The 21,746-nt window shown below is 50.1% G+C and overlaps 1 protein-coding gene across 1 annotated transcript in view; it reads right to left on the reverse strand.

Moving 5' to 3' along the window:
• Positions 1–20,636: 20,636 nt before the first annotated feature.
• The window catches only part of CPLX3 (complexin 3), a 30,487-nt gene continuing 29,377 nt past the window's right edge, over positions 20,637–21,746 (reverse strand). Inside the window, exon 3 of the mRNA XM_060260398.1 lies at positions 20,637–21,163. Coding sequence (XP_060116381.1) covers positions 20,939–21,163 — 225 coding nt within the window. The 3' untranslated portion in view covers positions 20,637–20,938. The remainder of the gene's footprint in view (positions 21,164–21,746) is intronic.

The following is a 21,746-nucleotide window of genomic DNA, read 5'->3' on the forward strand; positions in this document are numbered from 1 at the left end:
AGGGGCCATTGGCCTGATCCAACATGGCTTCTCTTATGTTCTTATGTGACTCACAGTGTTGGACTGGATGGGCCATTGGCCTGATCCAACATGGCTTCTCTGATGTTCTTATGTGACACAGAGCGTTGGACTGGAGGGGCCATTGGCCTGATCCAACATGGCTTCTCTGATGTTCTTATGGATGGGCCATTGGCCTGATCCAACATGGCTTCTCTGATGTTCTTATGTGGCACAGAGTGTTGGACTGGAGGGGCCATTGGCCTGATTCAACATGGCTTCTCTGATGTTCTTATGGGACACAGAGTGTTGGACTGGATGGGCCATTGGCCTGATCCAACATGGCTTCTCTGATGTTCTTATGTGACACAGAGTGTTGAACTGGATGGGCCACTGGCCTGATCCAGCATGGCTTCTTTTATGTTCTTATGTGACACAGAGTGTTGGACTGGACGGGCTATTGGCCTGATCCAACATGGCTTCTCTTATGTTCTTATGTTCACTGAAAACACATTTTCCCTCTCTTTAGCGCTCCTCTCTGTTTCGGATATTGTAACTGGAGTGCGGAGATATGCTCCCAGCTGGCCAGCCCTGCTCCGCGGAGGACGCTGCAGGCCCAAACTGGTTGAGCAATTGGCCGTGCGCTCTGGGCTGCGCCGTGCACATCTGGGCCGTGCCCCCATGGCCCACGACGCGTGGTTGGGAAGAGGTTGCCGGAGCCATCTGCTTCGTCTCTGCCCTGGCTGCTTGCAGGATGTTATTAATAGCTCTCCAGCCCCCCTTCCCCACCCCTTAATCCTTGCCAAGATCCTGCACATCTCCAAGCCTGCAGTTGAGCTGGAGAGGTTTTTAAACTTGCGCTCTTGCACGAGATTGGGGCAGCGTTTTTCTTCCAAGTGGCGGGCTTACTGAATCTTTCCGCTTTCCAAGGCTTTTCCCAAGCCCTGCTGCGCACAAAACCTTTGCTGCAGAGCTCTCGTTCTTAAATGAAGTCGCAGTATCCAAGCTTTTTCATAGGGCTGGAATTCCTGGAGATCTGGGGGTGGAAACTGGGTTTAGTGTATCAGCAGCAGGAACACCTTTGCCTATTAGGCCACACCCACCCCGATGAAAGCCAATCTTCCTGGAGCTTACAGTAGGCCCTGTACGAAGAGCCCTGTAAGCTCTTGGAGGATTGGATACATAAGAGGGGTGTGGCCTACCAGGGAATCCTGAGGACCTTGACCTTCTGGTTCATAGTTGAAAAGCCAAGAGCGACACCATGTTTTCTCTGGCCGAAGAGACAGACTCGAATCCTGTAGCACCTTAGAAACCAGCAAGATTTTCAGGGTGTGAGTTTTCGAGAGTCGAAGCTCACTTCGTCTTATACAGATCTTTGACTCTTGAAAGATCATACCCAAAGTCTCGTTGGTCTCTAAGAACTGGATTCAAATCTAGCTCTTCCGCTGCAGACCGACACAGCTCTGAAACCGGTAGTTTTGCTAGGACTGGTAAAAAGGCTTGCTTAGACTTCGGGATCAGTTGTTTATTACCAACTGTTCTCTTTCTCTTTCCCCCCGTTCTTCCTCCAGTAAGCTTACGGAAGCCCTTTTCTTGCTTCGTACTCGGGGCTTTTTTTGTGGCAGGAACTCCTTTGCATATTAGGCCACAGCCCCTGATGTAGCCAATCCTCCAAGAGCTTCCAGGGTTCTTCTTACAGGGCCTACTGTAAACTCCAGGAGGATTGGCTACATCAGGGGGTGTGGCCTAAAATGCATAACATAAGAACATAAGAGAAGCCATGTCGGATCAGGCCAATGGGCCATCCAGTGCAACACTCTGTGTCACACAGTGGTCAAAACCCATGGGCCATCAGAAGGTCTATCAGTGGGGCCAGAATTCCAGAAACCCTCCCACTGTTGCCCCCCAAGCACCAAGAAGACAGAGCATCCCTGCCCCAGATATAAGAACATAAGAGAAAGCCATGTTGGATCAGGCCAATGGCCCATCCAGTCCAACACTCTGGGTCACACAGTGGCAACAGAAAACAAAAACCCTAGTTCCATCAGGAGGTCCACATGTGGGGCTAGAAGCCCTTCCACTTTGCCCTCCTGCTACAAAAAAAAGCCCTGCGGAGGCTCGGCCATGTACTCTCACCAAGAAAACTCCCCTCTTTTCTGGGACTGTGGCACTGATTGTTTCCCCCCCCCCCCTTCCTCCCTTTCCTTTCTCAGGCTCTTCTCTTCCTCCTCCCCCAGCAGCTCCTTCCGTCTGGATCGGTATGGCTGGAGGATGAGATTTCTCAAAGGGCACTGTGAAAATACAAAAAAAAGCACAATCCAGGTTAAACCAGCCGCTCGGCTAGCATTTAAAATTCTTCTCCCGTTCCGCTGCTTTCCTTTGATGCGTCTGCTAGAAACCCCAAGAGATTGGAAGTGAGTCAGGAATGTAGGGCTGTTGTTGTTGTTTTTGGGAGGGGGGAATACTCAAGGGGATGACCGTGCACCTGGGCTTTATCACATGTTGGATCCAATTTAGGCCAATGGAAATAGAACGCGCTCTGAGCAAGACCATTCTAGAGTCTCTGCGTGGGCCTGGGGCACATGGCTTGTGTTATGTGCTCAGAGAGGCGCATTTGCCGGTTAGAAATGGTGCAGTGCATTTCAGGACAATTTAAGGAGGAAATGGGAATTCCCAGCGGCTTTGCATCATTAGTCCGTACTTCCAGAACCCTTGGGGCTAGATTACTGTAACGTGCTTTACTTAGGGCTTGCCCTTGAAGATAGTCCAGAAAGTATATCTTGGGCTGCACAACATTTTGATTCCATAGTGGAATGTTCTTGCTTTAGACTAGCTCAGGGGTGGCCATACTTGGTTAACATAAGAGCCACACAGAATAAAGGTCAGATGTTTGAGAGAAGGAAGGAAGGAAGGAAGGAAGGAAGGAAGGAAGGAAGGAAGGAAGGAAGGAAGGAAGGAAGGAAGGAAGGAAGGAAGGAAGGAAGGAAGGAAGGAAGGAAGGAAGGAAGACTAAATAGAGGGAGGTGGAGGTGGAAAGAAAACAATTTTAACTTTATTATTAGGGTTTGTAGAATCTTTCGGGATCAAGTGCCGTGTTCTACTGGAGAAAGTTTTCCTTCCAGACGTTTCGTTCTCAGCTGCGGAGAACATCCTCAGTGGCATTGCAGCCGGAGCAGGCGCTCTGACCTTCTTCGCTGCTGTGCATTGAGTGGCTGCAACGCCACTGAGGATGTTCTCCGCAGCTGAGAACGAAACGTCTGGAAGGAAAACTTTCTCCAGTAGAACACGGCACTTGATCCCGAAAGATTCTACAAACCCTAATGATGTTACCAGCCGTGAAAACCTGAAATCTTTGATAATTTTAACTTTATAAATGCATTCTCCAAGGCACCAGCTGCCTTTGCTTAGAGAAGTGATTTAAAGAGACAAATGTCTTCTCCAACAGGACAGCAAAGGCTTTGAGAGCGACATAATATATGTGAAAGAGCCACAGTTTGGCCTTCTCTGGACTAGCTAGACATCCTGGGAGGCAAGCAGATGGCCAATCCTTTGTTCCAAAAGAACCCAACAACTGTTTTTAAGGAAATGGATCCTCCTTTGATCTACTGTGGATTCAGGTCAACCCCACCTACACGTGCTGTTTTTAAAACACACCTCGAAATGCGTTTTAATTAGCACTGTCCTCGGTGATGCTACCACCATCCCAACCGATTTGCGATACTTCCGTTCCCAACGGAGAGTTTTCCCGCTGGAGGTTTCCAGGGAGAAAAGACTGGAAAATGGTCGGAAGGGGAAGGGGTTTAAAGATAGCGGGCCACGGCAGGTGCTTCAGGATGAATGTACCTGGTGACACAGGTATCCCAAGCCACCCGAGTAAATCTACAGTCTTGAAAGGTTCTGAATATCCCGTTTCTGCACGGTCAAAACTGGAAGCCTTTCCCACACACATGTACGAGAGTCAGAAGAGGTTAACGGCAATCGCATCCTTTCAACCACATGTGCAGTGTTCATCTAGGATCTGATTGTTGCATCGTTCTGGGGCCAAGCCTGGTCTTGGGGTGGGTGCAAACAGCTTGTTGGAATCTGTCTTCCAGCAGGTCCTGCTTCTTCACATGTGTCCTGGAGATCTCCCTGAATTGCAAGTGCTCTCCAGACAACAGAGATCAGTTCCCCTGGAGAAAATGGCTGCTTTGGAGGGTGCACACCATGGAGTGATACTCTGCTGAGGTAACCTCCCCTCCCCAAGCTTTACCCCTCAAATCTCTATGTGTTTCCTGAGCTAGAGCTGGCAATCTGATGCTGGAGCGTATGGCACACGGACTTGCTTTGGCTTGTCTGGCCATGAGGAGACTGCTTCTTGGTTGGAGGGAAGCTGGAGAAGACATCCGCTGCAACCAGATCTTGTGGCAAGTGGCCCTCTGGGCTCTCTGGGGACAGTTGTCCTCTTTCAGCTTAGCCCACCTTGCAGGGCTGTTGGGAAGATAAAACAAAACAAAACAGGAAGGGAGAAAGATAAGTGGCTCAGAATACAATCAGGGTGAAAACCTATAAAAATAATCACACCTGTTTTTTTCCCCCATGGCTAGGTCGGTGCTGTCTGCCTTAAAGAGCTGTTAAATGGCCCGAGTTCGAAAGGCAAAGTCAATTCCCATCCACGCAAGAGGCTGTGAGAAACTGGCTGCTGTTCAATTTATCTCCAGCTGCCCTTAAATGCACAAGAGCTGTGCCAAGTAAAAAAAATGGCAATCCCCGGAATACAGGAGAAGGACCCACACAGCTTCTGAAAGTTAATACTAAAAAGGTAGACTCTGTGCAAGCACCAGTCGTTTCCGACTCTGGGGTGAGATTGCTTTCATGACGTTTTCACGGCAGACTTTTTACGGGGTGGTTTGCCATTGCCTTCCCCAGTCATCTACACTTTCCCCCCAGCAAGCTGGGTACTCATTTTACCAACTTCGGAAGAATGGAAGACTGAGTCAACCTCGAGCCAGCTACGTGGACCCAGCTTCCACCGAGATTGAACTCAGGTCATGAGCGGGGAGCTCAGACGCAGTACTGCAGTTTTACCACTCTGCACCATGGGGCTCTTATAAAATGTAATACTAAACACTGCTTAATGCGTATTCTATATTTTATTTATTTATATCCGATATACCTCGCCTTTCTTGCCAATGTGGCTTACATCATTCTGCTCCACTTGCGCTTCACAGCAACATTGTGAGATAAGTTTGGCTGAGAGCGTGCGATTGGCTCGAGGTCACCCAGTGACCTCTCATGGCATGAGTGGGAGGATTCGAACCTGGATCTCCCGGGTCCTATTCCAACACTCTAGCCCAGGGGTGACCAAATAGAAGAGCCATAAGACACGAACATCAGATCCTTGAGAGCCACAAGACAGGAAAGAAGGAAGAGATGGAAAGAAAACAAGTTTAAATGCACTCTCTACGCTTCCAGCTTAAAGAGAGAAATGCCTTCTCCAAGCCAGCTGACAGGGTGGTGGGGGCCTGAGGAGGCCAAATATGTGCGAAAAAGCCATGTGTGGCTTCAGAGCCACAGTCTGCCCCCCCCCCTGCTCTTGCCCCTACACCATAATGGCTCTCATTTTTTCATTTCTACCAAGAAACGTAACTTTTTAATTTCTACCAAGAAAAGAACTCAAAGTTGAACTTGTGGATCTCCTGACAAAAATCTGTAATCTTTCATTGAAATCTGCCTCCGTTCCTGAGGACTGGAAGGTAGCAAATGTCACCCCCATCTTTAAAAAGGGTTCCAGAGGAGAAATTACAGGCCAGTCAGTCTGACTTCAATACCGGGAAAGTTGGTAGAAACCATTATCAAGGACAGAATGAGTAGGCACATTGATGAACACGAGTGATTGAGGAAGATTCAGCATGGGTTCTGTAAAGGAAGATCTTGCCTCACTAACTGCCTCACAAAAAAGAGCCTTGTAAACTCTTGAAGGATTGGCTGCATCAGAGGTGTGTGGCCTAATATGCAAAGGAGCTCCTTCTAGAATTCTATCCCTGGACCCTGTACTAAGAGCCCTGTAAGCTCTTGGAGGATTGGCTCCATCAGGGGTGTGTGGCCTAATATGCAAAGGAGCCCCTGCTAGAATTCTATCCCTGGACCCTGTACTAAGAGCCCTGTAAACTCTTGAAGGATTGGCTGCATCAGAGGTGTGTGGCCTAATATGCAAAGGAGCTCCTTCTAGAATTCCACCCCAGGTCATTCCATTCCCAAAGTCAGGCAGAAGAAAGGAGGCTTCAGTGTCCAGTTGGTGGACAGTTTCCTCTGCTCCGCTGGTCCACGTTTGGCTGGAACACAATGCTCTGTTTTGTATTGTGAAAAAGATAACAGGATTATTCCTCTGCTGCTCATGCACCGTTCCATACAATGCCTAATCCCTTGGGGTTGTTTTTCTGCAGACGTTATGTAACCGTTTGATCTGAGGATAATAAAACAGATGAAGAGTGATGGAGACTATTTCACAGGCTGTCCTTGGTGATGTGTTTTTCTTGAGGAGGTGGGGTTGAAGAGATCGGCTCTTTCGTTCCCCCATTAACGGTTCCCCCAAGAAGCTGATAGAAAGAAAATGGATTCCCTTGAAATGTGTTGGAGGAGAGTTTTATGGATACCATGGACTGCCGAAAAGATAAATAAGCAAGTTCTGGGTCAAATTGAGCTCAAACTCTCCCGAGAAGCTAAAATGACTAAATTAAAGTTGCCATACTTTTGTCATGTTATGAGAAGACAAGAGTCACTGGGAAGGACAAAAATGCTAGGAAAAGGGAAAGGCTGTGGGAAAAGAGGAAGACTCAATGGGAGATGTAGCCAATCCTCCAAGAGCTTACAGGGCTCTTCTTACAGGGCCAGCTGTAAACTCTTGAGGATTGGCTACATCAGGGGTGTGTAGCCTGATATGCAAAAGAGTTCCTGCTACAAAACAAGCCCTGCATACATCAGTGACAACTTTTCTAATGTTGCAGCCTCCTGTTGGGAGCTGGACATACTGGAGTAACAGATGACAGAGACTGGTTCCCCCAGGAGGAGAAGAAGGAGAAAGAGAAGGAGAAGAAGAAGATGACGACATTGGATTTATATTCCACTCTCCACCCTGAATCTCAGAGCGGCTCACAATCTCCTTTATCTTCCTCCTCCACAACAGACACCCTGTGAGGTGGGTGGGGCTGAGAGGGCTCTTACAGCAGCAGCAGCCCTTTCAAGGACAACCTCTGCCAGGGCTATGGCTAACCCAAGGCCATTCCAGCAGGTGCAAGTGGAGGAGTGGGGAATCAAACCCGGTTCTCCCAGATAAGAGTCGGCGCACTTAACCACGACACCAGACTGGAGAACCTGGATGCTTTGGAGGAGGGACTCTCCGGCCTTGTCCCCCACTGAGGTCCTTTTCCTCCTGAGGCTCCCCTCCCCCAAATCTCCAGGAGTTTCCCAACCTGGATCCCACAACCCTATCCCCCTAGCTCCTGCAAGGTGGGGTGGGGTGGCAACCTTAGCTGCCTATTTGTCAGGGCTTTCGAGGGGGGCTGAATGCCAGACATCTTTTAAGAGGAAGGCAGGAATAGATCCGGGGCTCACTGTTTCATTTTTGGCTTTAGGTGGGGATGTTTCTGTTATTGTAAGCCCCCTTGAATCACAACAGAAGGCAGTTATTAACATTGCAATTAATCAATCAGTAAGTGAGCAGATGACAATCAACCAGGTTCTGTTCCACACTCTGATTCTCAGCCCGATGTCGGTGACCAGGGTTGCCCTCTGTGCGCACAAAGGAGCAGCGCGAGAGCTGGGTCAGAAGAATGAACCTGAACGCTCTGCGCTGCGGAGTGACAGACAAAAGAGCCTTTGCCTTGCGGGCATTGTGTCTCCTCACTGTTACACAAGCAGCCCCACACGATGGCTCCAATGGCCGCTGCACACTCCCTCTTTGCTTAGACGCCGTTGCGCTTTTGGTTGCACACGGGGAGTCCGAGAAGTCTGTCGTGGCAAAGTGAAGATCGCAGCACCGCCCAAGGACAAACCGTATTTTGTCAACCTTTTGCGAGCTTCTTCTGATAGATCGGAGACGAGGATCCCACTTTGGGGACGTGAACGCTTCTCTGTGCCCTTCTCCTGGGCTCTGGCAGCTTGAAAATTCCCCACCCCTGCTGAGAGGTTACAAAGCCAGCTCCTGTCCAAAGACATTGCAGTCAGTGTGCATTGGGGCTTGAATGTTTCTTTCCTTTTTTTTAAAAAAGCCCTTGCAAAATGTCACTGCGCATACCGAAGCGGATGATGTGTCACTCGCAATGGCAGTGTGTGCACGGAAAGCCATGTGTTGTGGACTCAGCCCAGGCGGATTGCATCCAGGCTTCCTCTTTACCACGGCCTGGGACAGCTGCCAGTCAAGATCAGACCTCCTTTAAAAGAAATAACTGCACGAACTGACTAGTTCATACAGAGCCATGGTATGATTCTCATGGGCTCTAAGCACTTTTGCCTTCATGGGCCCAGGGCTTTTTTTGTAGCAGGGGCTCCTTTGCATATTAGGCCACATACCCCTGATGGAGCCAATCCTCCAAGAGCTTCCAGGGCTCTTAGTACAGGGTCCAGAGATAGAATTCTAGCAGGGGCTCCTTTACATATTAGGCCACACACCCCTGATGGAGCCAACCCTCCAAGAGCTTACAGGGCTCTTAGTACAGGGTCCAGGGATAGAATTCTAGCAGGGGCTCCTTTGCATATTAGGCCACACACCCCTGATGGAGCCAACCCTCCAAGAGCTTACAGGGCTCTTAGTACAGGGTCCAGGGATAGAATTCTAGCAGGGGCTCCTTTGCATATTAGGCCACACACCCCTGATGGAGCCAACCCTCCAAGAGCTTACAGGGTTCTTAGTACGGGGTCCAGGGATAGAATTCTAGCAGGGGCTCCTTTGCATATTAGGCCACACACCCCTGATGGAGCCAACCCTCCAAGAGCTTACAGGGCTCTTAGTACAGGGTCCAGGGATAGAATTCTAGCAGGGGCTCCTTTGCATATTAGGCCACACACCCCTGATGGAGCCAACCCTCCAAGAGCTTACAGGGCTCTTAGTACAGGGCCCAGAGATAGAATTCTAGCAGGACCTCCTTTGCATATTAGGCCACACACCCCTGATGGAGCCAGTCCTCCAAGAGCTTACAAGTCTCTTTTTTGCAAGCTCTTGGAGAATTGCCTCCATCAGGGGTGTGTGGCCTAATATGCAAAGGAGGTCCTGCTAGAATTCCATCCCTGAATAAAACAATAAACCTTGAGAAAATGCCCCTGGATACCCTTGCGTTGGAGAGCTCCGGCTACCGTGTTTCACCTGCCTGCCCGTTCTCATCTCCATCCACTCTGTCCTTTTCTCTTTATCTCCTGTCTTCTTTGCCCCCTTTCTCCAGCGAGTCACTCGGTGACATTAACGGATGCTAAATTTAGAGCCCCAAACTCGGAAAGCCCCTTTTCAGCCCTTAGCCGTTTGAACATTTCACCGCAAAGATGTCAAGGGGTTGACTCCGCTACAGCGGGCTTTGGAAAGAAGGACGGCTCATTTAACAACAGCTGCAGCAAGACCGGCATCTCTGAAGCTGACCTCGTTAATTCAAATAACGTGGAAGGTTTTTTGCAGTGTACGGGAACAGGGGAGCTGTAGAGAAAGGCGCCTCTCTGGACCAATGGCCAGCAATGGTTCTCTCCGCAATGTAGTGCACCCTCCTAAAGAGGAAGGGTCTAGGACAGGGATGGCTAAACTTGCTTAAGAACCACACAGAATAAATGTCAGATGTTTGAGAGCTGCAAGACAGGAAGGAAGGAAGGAAGGAAGGAAGGAAGGAAGGAAGGAAGGAAGGAAGGAAGGAAGGAAGGAAGGAAATAGAGGTGAGAAGGAAGGAAGGAAGGAAGGAAGGAAGGAAGGAAGGAAGGAAGGAAGGAAGGAAGGAAGGAAGGAAATAGAGGTGAGAAGGAAGGAAGGAAATAGAGGTGAGAAGGAAGGAAGGAAGGAAAATAGAGGTGAGAAGGAAGGAAGGAAGGAAGGAAGGAAGGAAGGAAGGAAATAGAGGTGAGAAGGAAGGAAGGAAATAGAGGTGAGAAGGAAGGAAGGAAGGAAGGAAGGAAGGAAGGAAGGAAGGAAGGAAGGAAGGAAATAGAGGTGAGAGAGAGGTGGAAAGAAAGCAACTTTAACTTTGAATGCATTTTCTAAGCTGCCAGCCAACTTGGCTTGGGGAAGTGATTTAAGAGATTTAAAGAGATAAATTACTTCTCCAAACTGGCTGATGGGGTAGGGGGTGGCTTTGGGAGCCACACAATACGTGTGAAAGAGCCACATGTGGCTCCTGAGCCACAGTTTGGCCACCCCTGGTCTAAAATCCCCCAGTGGACATGAACATAGGAAATTGTCTTATATTGAATCAGACCGTTGGTCCATCAACATCTGTATTGTCTACTTAGACCAGTGGCAACTCTTTGGGAACTCAGGGTGAGGTCTTTCACGTCACCTAGTGCCCTGATCCTTTGACTGGAGATGCTGGGGGTTGAGCTTGAAATCTTCTGCATGCCAAGCAGATGCTCTTCCACTGAGCCAGGGTCTCAGGTCAAGGTCCATCCCATCATCTACTATCTAGTCCTTTTTAACTGGAGATTGAGCCTGGGACCTTCTGCATGCCACATTAACTGCCACAGGAGGTGGCGGTGGCTACAAGCATAGTCAGCTTCAAGAGGGGATTGGGTAAACATATGGAGCAAAGGTCCATCAGTACCTATTAGCCACAGTGTATTGTTGGAACTCTCTGTCTGGGGCAGTGATGCTCTGTATTCTTGGTGCTGATGGGGGGCACAGTGGGAGGGCTTCTAGTGTTCTGGCCCCACTGATGGACCTCCTGATGGCACCTGGTTTCTTTGGCCACTGTGTGACACAGAGTGTTGGACTGGATGGGCCACTGGCCTGATCCAACATGGTTTCTCTTATGTTCTTATATTCTTATGCCAAGCAGATGCTCTTCCACTGAGCCGTCCCAAGTCAAGGTCCTTTCCATCATCTACTGCTTGGTTCTTTTAACTGGAGATGCTCGGTATCAGGGCTTTTTTGTAGCAGGAACTCCTTTGCATATTAGGCCACACACCTTTGATGGAGCCAACCCTCCAAGAGCTTACAGGGCTCTTAGTACAGGGTCCAGAGATAGAATTCTAGCAGGGGCTCCTTTGCATATTAGGCCACACACCCCTCATGGAGCCAACCCTCCAAGAGCTTACAGGGCTCTTAGTACAGGGTCCAGAGATAGAATTCTAGCAGGGGCTCCTTTGCATATTAGGCCACACACCCCTGATGGAGCCAACCCTCCAAGAGCTTACAGGGCTCTTAGTACAGGGGCTACTGTAAGCTCTTGGAGGATTGGCTGCATCAGAGGTGTGTGACCTAATATGCAAAGGAGTTCCTGCTACAAAAAAAGCCCTGCTCGGGATTGAACCTGGGACCTTCTGCATACCAAACAAATGGTCTTCCACTGAGCCACGGTCACAGATCAATGTCCCTCCCATCACCCACTGCTTGGTCTTTTTAACTGGAGATGCTGGGGTTTGAACCTGGGACCTTCTGCATGCCAAACAGATGATCTTCCACTCAGCTGGAGTTTCAGGTTAAGATCTTTCCAGGTTTTTTTTCTTTTGTAGGAAAAGCCCAACAGGAACTCATTTACATATTAGGCCACACCCTGACACCAAATCAGCCGCAACTGCATTCCTGTGCGTTCCTGCTCCACGTCCATGCTTCTTGTAGTGGTGAAGTGTGCGGACTCTTATCTGGGAGAACCGGGTTTGATTCCCCACGCCTCCACTTGTAGCTGCTGTAATGGCCTTGGGTCAGCCATAGCTCTGGCAGAGGTTGTCCTTGAAAGGGCAGCTGCTGTGAAAGCCTTCTCAGCCCCACCCACCTCACAGGGTGTCTGTTGTGGGGGGAGAAGATATAGGAGATTGTAAGCTGCTCTGAGACTCTGATTCAGAGAGAAGGAAAGGAAAGGTCCCCGTTTCCGACTCTGGAGTGACGTTGCTTTCACAACGTTTTCACGGCAGACTTTTTATGGGGTGGTTTGCCATTGCCTTCCCCAGTCCTCTACACTTTCCCCCCAGCTGGGTACTCATTTGACCGACCTTGGAAGGATGGAAGGCTGAGTCAACCTGGAGCTGGCTACCTGTAAACCCAGCTTCCACTGGGGATCAAACTCAGGTCGTGAGCAGAGCTTATGACTGTAGTACTGCAGCTTTAACACTCTGCGCCACGGGGCTCTTTTCATCAGAGAGAAGGGTGGGGTATAAATCTGCAGTGTCTTCTTCTTCCTCCCCCTCCTCCCTTCAGGGTCTCCACTGTCTTTCAAAGAACCACCTCTCTCCCAATGCTATGGGCGAATATTTGTGTGTTTCATCCGGCCAGAGCGAGAGAGCTCATATTAGACTATATACGTGCTCATATATGGCACATTATAGTTCCAGACAGAATAACATGTGCTGTTTTGGTGCGTTCCCCCCCCCCCCTTCCTTCTCACGACTGGAGGTCAGATTGGCTCCTAAAATAAACCAGGGAACATCACATGGTTTCTCTGGAGCTGAGGTCTGGGAGCTAGTCGTTAACAAGAAGAGGGAGAGAAAACGAAGAAAGAGAAGGGATTGTTGGAAAAGACATCACTTAGAAATGAATAGATACTTGAACAATGAGAAAACGTTTTCCCCATTTAGGGAATGCGTGACCACCGAGCTGCTGAAAAGCCAAAGGGAGGCCGCGCTTTCTGAGTGGTTGATGGCAGGAGTGCTGTCTTACTCTAGAGTATCCCTATGTGAAACAGCCATTCGTGGAACTCGCGGTTGCCAAACTGGCTCCCGTTCCACAGTTTCTCAAGAATGGCTACTGATGAGCCCAGAATCGGTATTGTCCGCCATTAGCGGCTCTGTTCTCTGTGAATAAAACATCTGGAGTTGAGGGAGCTGTTGGAATAAAAACAAGGGACATAAACAAGAGGAATGAAAAGAACTTTACAAAAAATCGATGCCCCTGCCAGAATTCACCACCGCATCTTCCTTTCCTTCCATCAAGGGCATTTTTATCCCATCCTTTCCTAAGGAGGTCATGATACTGTATAAGCCTCTCTCTCTTTGCCATGTTATCCTCACAACACCCCTGTAAAGTTGATTAGGCAGAGAGAGAGAGAACAACTACACCAGGGGTGGCCAAACTGTGGCTCAGGAGCCACATGTGACTCTTGCACACACATTGTGTGGCTCTTGAAGCTCCCACTGCCCCATTGGCTAGTTTGGAGAAGGCATCCGTCTTTTTAAATCACTTGTCCAAGCCAGGCCAGCCAGCGACATGAAGAATGCATTTAAAGTTGCTTTCTTTCCACCTCTCTCCTTCCATCTATCTTCCTTCCTGTCTTGCGGCTCTCGAACATCTAACGCTCGTGTCTTGCAGCTCTCAAACATCTGACATTTATTCTATATGGCTCTTACATTAAGCAAGTTTGGCTGCCCCTGAACTACAGTAAGACCCTTGACAAGCTCAGTGGCCAAATGGAGGATTTGAATCTGGGTCGCCCAAGTCCTGTAACCACTACACCACACAGGTTCCCTTTGCACACGTAGGATAAGCTTTGCAGCTTTTGAATGGGATGTCCTTCCAACAAGACGGGAGTGCTGCGAGTAAGTGGAAGACCTGACCAGAAATTGGATAAGCACATGGAGCAGAGGTTCATCAGTGGCTATTAGCCACAGCGTATTGTTGGAACTCTCTGTCTGGGGTGGTGATGCTCTGTATTCTTGGTGCTTGGGGGGGCAACAGTGGGAGGGCTTCTGGAGTGATACTCGGTATTCTTGGTGCTTGGGGGGCAACAGTGGGAGGGCTTCTGGAGTGATACTCTGTATTCTTGGTGCTTGGGGGGCAACAGTGGGAGGGCTTCTGGAGTGATACTCTGTATTCTTGGTGCTTGGGGGGCAACAGTGGGAGGGCTTCTGGAGTGATACTCTGTATTCTTGGTGCTTGGGGGGCAACAGTGGAAGGGCTTCTGGAGTGATGCTCTGTATTCTTGGTGCTTGGGGGGAAACAGTGGAAGGGCTTCTGGAGTGATGCTCTGTATTCTTGGTGCTTGGGGGGCAACAGTGGAAGGGCTTCTGGAGTGATGCTCTGTATTCTTGGTGCTTGGGAGGGGCAACAGTGGGAGGGCTTCTGGAGTGATACTCTGTATTCTTGGTGCTTGGGGGGCAACAGTGGAAGGGCTTCTGGATTTCTGGCTCTGCTGGTGAATCTCCTGATGGCTCCTGGGTTTGGGCCACTGTGTGACAGATTGTTGGAATGGATGGGCCGTTGGCCTGATCCAACATGACTTCTCTTATGTTCTTAAATGTATGGTGTCACCAGTTCTGGATGTAGTTGAGTTTCCCTTGAAGGAGCACGTCTGGGATCTTCTTCTTCTTCTCCCCCCTCCTCCTCCTCCCTTTGCCATGAACTTGGTAGCCCCTTGGACTATAGGGGGCACACCTTATAGAAAGCAGAGCCAAAACCCATGTGAGCTTTGCAGGAGAGACCTGTGTACACGGATGCTGAGTTCCTTTCATCTTCTCCTCAGAGATCTTTCCTGCAAAGTCCAGGTGGAGTTTCAAAGCTGTCATGACGTTGTCCTAATAGACGCCTCTTGGAGAATCTTTCCCCCAGATCCTTCCCATGAAGGGAAATGTCATGTCAGAAGCGGCCCCTGCGTCCGATGCAGGTCTGTTCCGAGAGGGATTTTTCCTCTGATGTTTGTAGAATGATTCATGTTAAGAAGTGAGGTCGCGACTATTTTTAGTACAGAATGTTCTCTGGTTCCCCAAGGGCCATGTTGAATCGCTCACAGTAAAACAGAAAGAGCTGCTCAACAGAAAGTCACAGAGCTGGTCTCTCTTTTGGGGGCAGGGGGATGGGAAATGGCTGTCGTGGATGGGGCGGGAGTACATGGCTTCCCTTTTTTTTTTTATGATCCGTTGATCCAGCAACAGCAGACGTAGATCCCATGGATTCCTATTGCGATAGATTGATAGTTCACATGGGAACCCATGAAGCTGCCTCATGCTGAATCAGACCCCCATCAAAGACAGAATTGTCTGCTCAGATGGGGAGCGGCTCTCTGGGGTTTCAGGCAGAGGTCTTTCCTCACTGCTTGGTCCTTTTAGCTGGAGATGCCGGGGTTTGAACCTGGGACCTCAGGCCTCTAGCCAGGAAATTTTGGGTGGAAGGGCCCGGGAGCTGAAAAATTTGTTTTGGGGGGGGGGCGCAGGTGGGTGGGCTCTCACTCTCCCACTTTCTGTCCCTCTGCCACTGTCTGTCCCCCTCTCTCTTATGCTGCTGTTCTGCCGCTCCCTCATTCTGTCCCCCTGTCTTTTGGGCTAATGAACAAAGCAGGAGTCAAGTGGCACCTTTAAGACCAACCAATTTTTATTTAGAACATAAGCTTTCATGTGCTCTTAAGCACACTTCGTCAGACGAGGAATCCGGCACAGTGAGCGAATGTTCTCTCTCTCTCTTGCTCTGCCACTGTCTCCCTGTATTTCGGGCTGCCATCTCTCTCTCTCTGTCCCCCTGTCTCTCTCTCTCTTCCTCTGTCCCCGTCTTTCATGCTGGCTCTCTCTCTCTCTCTTGAGGAGCCCCACCCCCGCTGGTCCCGTTTGCACTGAGGGTTCCTCCCTCCTGACTTTTCCAGCCCCTGCTCCACCTGTGGGGTGAGGGAAGCCCTTCAAAAACACAGAACGCAAATTGCTAAGAGTCCAAGGTGCTTTCTCACTCCAGCTTCTCTGCGGGTCACCTAATGACCAGAGGCCTGTGTCTGCTCAAGTGTGACTAACACTTCCTCGCCAAATCTCTCCCTGGGCCATTTGGAGCCTCGCACACGTCCATGCTCCTCGTAGATAGATCCAAATGGGCAGCCGTGTTGGTCTGAAGCAGCTGAACAAAGCAGGAGCCAAGTGGCGCCTTTAAGACCAACCCATTTTTATTTAGAAGGTAAGCTTTCGCGTGCTCTTAAGCACACTCCATCAGACGAGGAATCCAGCACAGTGAGCAAAGCTATACATAGCTGAGCAGAGCCCTACAAAGCTGGTAGGCAGTGGCTCAGAATGCAACATGGTACATTCTGCATTCTACATTCCATGTTGCATTCTGGGCCACTGCCAACCAGCTATGTACGGCTCCGCTCAGCTATGTATGGCTTTGCTCACGGTGCCGGATTCCTCGTCTGATGAAGTGCGCTTAAGAGTACGCGAAAGCTTACGTTCTGAATAAAAATTGGTTGGTCTTAAGGGTGCCACTTGACTCCTGCTTTGTCCACACTCCTTGTTTCCCCTTTCACGCGCAGCCTTTTTGTTGCTTACCTCTCCAGCAAATGAGATAGGTGGCTGGCGGACTACTCAGCCCGGGAATATAAACAGCTCTGCTTCGGGGGAGAGCCGGTCCACAAGTCAGTCCAGGGCAAATCTGCAGAGGACACAGAGTCCACACCCACCCCTCCGCTGGGCTTTTCCACGGCGTGGGAAAGGCCAGCGGGCAGATGGCCCTGTTTGCACTGAGGGCTCCTCGAGAGGAGGCCTTGATGCAAACTCCCTCTCCTCCCCCCACCTCGGGCTCTCCTGCAGCGCTATCCCCGGGCTTTCCAACAGAAGGGCCCTGCAGGGGGGGAAAGGGGGTTTTAATAGAGGGGCCATGCCCCCCTGCCCCCCCCCTGGCTATGAGCCCCTGGGACCTTCTGCATGCCAACCAGAGGGTCTGCCACTGAGACAGAGTCTCAGGTCAAGGTCTTTCCCATCACCTCATGCTAGATTCTTTTTAACTGGAGATGTTGGGGATTGAACCTGGGACCTTCTGCATACCAAGCAGATGCGCTACCACTGAGCCAGGGTTTCAGGTCAAGGTCTGTCCCATCACCTCCTGCTAGATTCTTTTTAATTGGAGATGCCAGGGATTGAACCTGGGACTTTCTGCATGCCAAGCAGATGCGCTACCACTGAACCAGGGTTTCAGGTCAAGGTCTGTCCCATCACCTCCTGCTAGATTCTTTTTAAGTGGAGATGCCAGGGACTGAACCTGGGACCTTCTGCATGCCAAGCAGATGCTCTATCACTGAGCCAGAGTCTCAGGTCAAGGTCTGTCCCATCACCTCCTGCTAGATTCTTTTTAACTGAAGATGCTGGGGATTGAACCTGGGACCTTCTGCATGCCAAGCAGATGCTCTACCATTGAGCCATAGCCTCCCCCTAGAAAGCACTGTCTGCTAAGACTGGTAGTGGCTCTCCAGGGTCTCAGGTAGGGGGTCTTTCTAATCACCTGCTGCCTGGTCCTTCTAACTGGAGATGCCAGGGATTGAACCTGGGACCTTCTGCATGCCAAGCAGGTACTCTGCCGCTGACCCACAGCCTCTCCCCAGTAAGCATTGTCTGCTAAGACTGGTAGTGGCTCTCCAGGGGTCTCAGGTAGAGGGTCTTTCTAATCACCTGCTGCCTGGTCCTTCTAACTGGAGATGCCGGGGATTGAACCTGGGACCTTCTGCAAGTCAAGCCAAAACTCTACCACTGAGCCGACCCCTTCCTCAACATATGGTGCCATGAACAATTAGGCATCTGGGGACCCTATTTGCATCCAACTGTCAAGCACACATGAAGCTGCCTACTCCTGAATGGTCCCTCGGTCCCTCAAGGTCAGTATTGTCTACTCAGACTGGCAGCAGCTCTCCAGGGTCTCAGACTGAGGTTTTTCCCAGCACCTCCTACTTGATCCTTTCAACGGGAGATACTGGGGATCAGGGCTGGTGCTAGGGGATCTGCCGCTTGAGGCAGACCCCTGTGCCACACACATCTCCTCCCCCTGCAAGCTCCCTTCATGGAGGTCGCGGCACAATGACATCACTGGAAGCGATGACATCATGCAGGGTGGCAAGTGGGGGATGAGACAGCGACGGGCGGTGCACACGAGTGCTGCCTCTTTCCCCCTGCACTAAGCTCGTGGAAGGCTTCCAGGTGAGGTAGTGTCCTAGGCCACCGCCTATCCCGCTGACTTCCATGCACCGGCCCTGCCTGCTGGGGATTGAATCTGGGAACCTCTTCATGGGAAGCAGATGATCCACTACTGAGCTGCCCCCCTCTTCCCAATTACTAGATGGATTAGTATACCAGGAGAAGCTCCCTTTCTGCTGAGTCACAGAAACCAACCTTTGACCTTCCCACATCAGTAACTTGATCCTCATGGCGGATGGGCCCCTTTGGTGTGACTCAACATGAGCCTTTTTAAAGGTTACATGAACAGTCCTTTCCTTTCTGATGTCACTTATTCTTCTACCTCTGACGCGTTGTTCAAATAATGAAGACCACAAATGTGGGTCTTTCAACTCATGGGGAAACTTTGAACCTCTACATTCAGAGGCACCAAGCCTCTGAACGCGAAAGCCAGAAGGCAACATCAGGGGAAGGCCTCGGTCTCTCTACTCTGTTGTAGGCAGTCCAGAAGAATAGGTTGGCCTCTGTGTGAGACAGGATGCTGGACTAGATAGACCACAGGTCTGATCCAGCAGGGCTCTTCTGATGTTCTTACGAAGGCCTTGGCCTCTATGCCCTGTTGTTGGCCCTCCAGAGGAACTGGTTGGCCACTGTGTGAGACAGGAGGCTGGACTAGAGGGACCCCTAGTCTGATCCAGCAGGGCTCTTCGGATGTTCTTACGAAGGCCTTGGCCTCTATGCCCTGTTGTTGGCCCTCCAGAGGAACTGGTTGACCACTGTGTGAGACAGGAGGCTGGACTAGAGGGACCCCTGGTCTGATCCAGCAGGGCTCTTCGGATGTTCTTACGAAGGCCTTGGCCTCTATGCTCTGTTGTTGGCCCTCCAGAGGAACTGGTTGACCACTGTGTGAGACAGGATGCTGGACTAGATGGACCACTGCTCTTATCCAACAGGGCTCTTCTTTTGTTCTCAAAGAGGAAAGAGGATGGGGAGACCTCCACATTAAGTGGCAGTCTAGGTAATTGCCAGTCGTGCAAAATAACAGAGAGGTTTTGGCCTCTGCAACCACACCCACTTCTGCAAAAAACAGAACATTCAAAAAGACAGTTGAGTCCAGCAAGGTTCTTCAAACAATTTCTATCTGAAAAGAATGTTCTTTTTGAGGAGAACATTGTTGAAAGAGAGGCAAGGCTTTGACCTGCTGGGATGGTTTTTTTTAAGAAAAAGAAAGAATGTCTTTCTTTCGCTTTATATATGTGTGTGTGTGTGTGTGTGTAAGCATATTCTAAAATTTCCCAAAACTGTTCCGAGCGTGGGGTGTGTGTGTCTTGGTTGTCATGGATACCGTCCAATCAGTGCCCACATCAAAAACATTCACGCACAAGCAGTTCTGGGGAAACTTTGAGAGGTTCATACTTTGGGCTTTTTCCCGACATCACTATCAGCACCGATAAACCCATTTGGACCTTTGCGGTGCACAAGGATAGATTGGTATTTGAAAACTTTTGCGTACCAACGGATCCTGGAAGAAAGACAGGGGACACGTAGAGGGGGGGGGAAAGGGCAGTGCCGTTGAACAGTGTTCTTTTTTAGAACAGAGAGGCAGGGCAAAGGAATGCATAGAGAACTCTTGGTATTTATTCCTCCGATCGCAAGAGAACCATGAACGAGAGGGGTGTCTTAGAAGGTACAGCAACACTGCATGGTCACAGCACAACACACAAACTGACGGCCACATTCGTTACACATGGGTGGATGTACCCTTTCTCCCATTGTCAGAAACAACGACAGGTCCCACAGTGTCACGTGACCCAAGGGATCCCAGCGACCGACACTCACGTGGGGCTGATGCGCCTCCCCCTGACCCGTTTGGCTTCTGTTCCTGTCCTGCTACACGGCCTAGAGAGGGATGGCCAGGTGATGCCGTTGCTTCCAGTTCTCCTCGTCTGCAAAATGGGGAAAGCACGGTGACCTTTTCCTTTGGAACGCAGGAAGTGAAAAGATAGGGTTGCCGTTTTCTCCCTATTGCTCCATAAGTGTTGGGGGGAGGGGAAGGGAGTGAATCTCCCCCATTGCCCCTTTGACATCTTGGAAGACCACAAGAGATACGCTTGTCTTATGGACTGATGATATGTTTCAATGCAGAGGGGCAAATGGCTTCTTTTCCAAGGAACGGACTGATGGAGGGAGAACGAGCTACGGTCTGGGAGGTCCCTGGTTCGAATCATACCTTTGCCGCAATCTAGGCCTCCCTTGCAAGACCGTTGTACAGATTATTAAAAAGCACAAGAAGCACTTTGGGGTATTCAAAGGTGCATCTTGGCGGTGGCGAAAAACGCCGTCCAGCCGCAGAGGACTTACGGCAACCCCGTAGGGGTTTCAAGGCAAAAGAGGAGCAGAGGTGGTTGGCCATTACCTGCCTCTGCGTAGCAACCCTGGACTTCCTTGGTGGTCTCCCATCCAAGTATTGTCCAGGGTCAACCCTGGTTAGCTTCTGAGATCTGACAGGATTGGGTTTTATCTTAAGGATGGTTAAATGACCTTCCGTTCTGCCAGAGGAAGCCAGACAATTCATTCCGCCCGTACACAACCACGTCCTTAATCTAAGGATACCCCATGCCTCTGTCTTATTTGTAGGATCGGGTGGGGAAGACAATATCCTGTCTCTAACCTGAGATGGCCAAACACACCCCAAGTTCACACACAGGGAAGGGGACAAGAAAGACACCTTTCTATTCGGAGGCGAGAAAAGAGGCCGACATCTCTAGGAGGGAAGGAAGACTAACTCAGCGGGAGCCGGTTGGATCATTCCCATAAACCATCGCCACCCTCGTAGTCCACCCCCCCCAGTTGGCTGATGGCTCACACCCCACCCCACAATGCAACAGGTTTACGTTGGGGGGGGGGGAAGGAGTTGATCCCATGGACGAGGTCACATCAGGACACACTTCTCCGCCGATTGCTTCAGGTCATCGAACGTGGCTTGGGCCTTATCCTTCAGGGAATCTAGGTCCAGCGTTTGGATGTTGGTGAGCTGTCCGATAACAGAGTCCCTTTCTTCCTCTTCTTCGTTATCCTGCTCGATCATCTTGGCCAGCTCTTTGGGGAGTTCCACGTCGCCCCCCACCTGTTGGATCTGGTTGTCATCGGTCTCGTTCTAAAAGGAGGAGCGTCAGTGTGAGGACAAAAGAGAAGCAGGAGACAAAAGAGAAGCAGGAGTCAAGCCTTTGAGGGAGTCGAGAATGAAATTACGCTATTCATTTAGCACTGCTATCTCGTCGTTATTCGCACTGTTGTTCCCGACAGGGGCCAGTGGGTTATGTAACGTCGTAATACATGGTATGTAAAGTGCTGATTAGTTTCTGAGGTTAATGCTGTAACTGATTTTATTATGATTTTAGTTGTTTTAATCGTTTTATTATCATATATTTGATGTACTCTGCTCTGAGCCCCCATGGGGGAATGGGCGAAATAATAATAATAATATCATAGATTTGGAAGGGACCTCCAGGGTCATCTAGTCACAATGCAGGAAACTCACAATGCACAATGCAGGAAACTCACAAACACCTCCCCCAAAATTCACAAGATCTTCATTGCTGTCAGACGGCTATCTAGCCTCTGTTTCAAAACCTCCAAGGAAGGAGAGCCCACCACCTCCCGAGGAAGCCTGTTCCACTGAGGAATCGCTCTAACGGTCAGGAAGTTCTTCCTAATGTTGAGCCAGAAACTCTTCTGAT

This window comes from Heteronotia binoei, chromosome 19 (genome assembly GCF_032191835.1).
Source record: "Heteronotia binoei isolate CCM8104 ecotype False Entrance Well chromosome 19, APGP_CSIRO_Hbin_v1, whole genome shotgun sequence".
Lineage (NCBI taxonomy): Eukaryota > Metazoa > Chordata > Lepidosauria > Squamata > Gekkonidae > Heteronotia > Heteronotia binoei.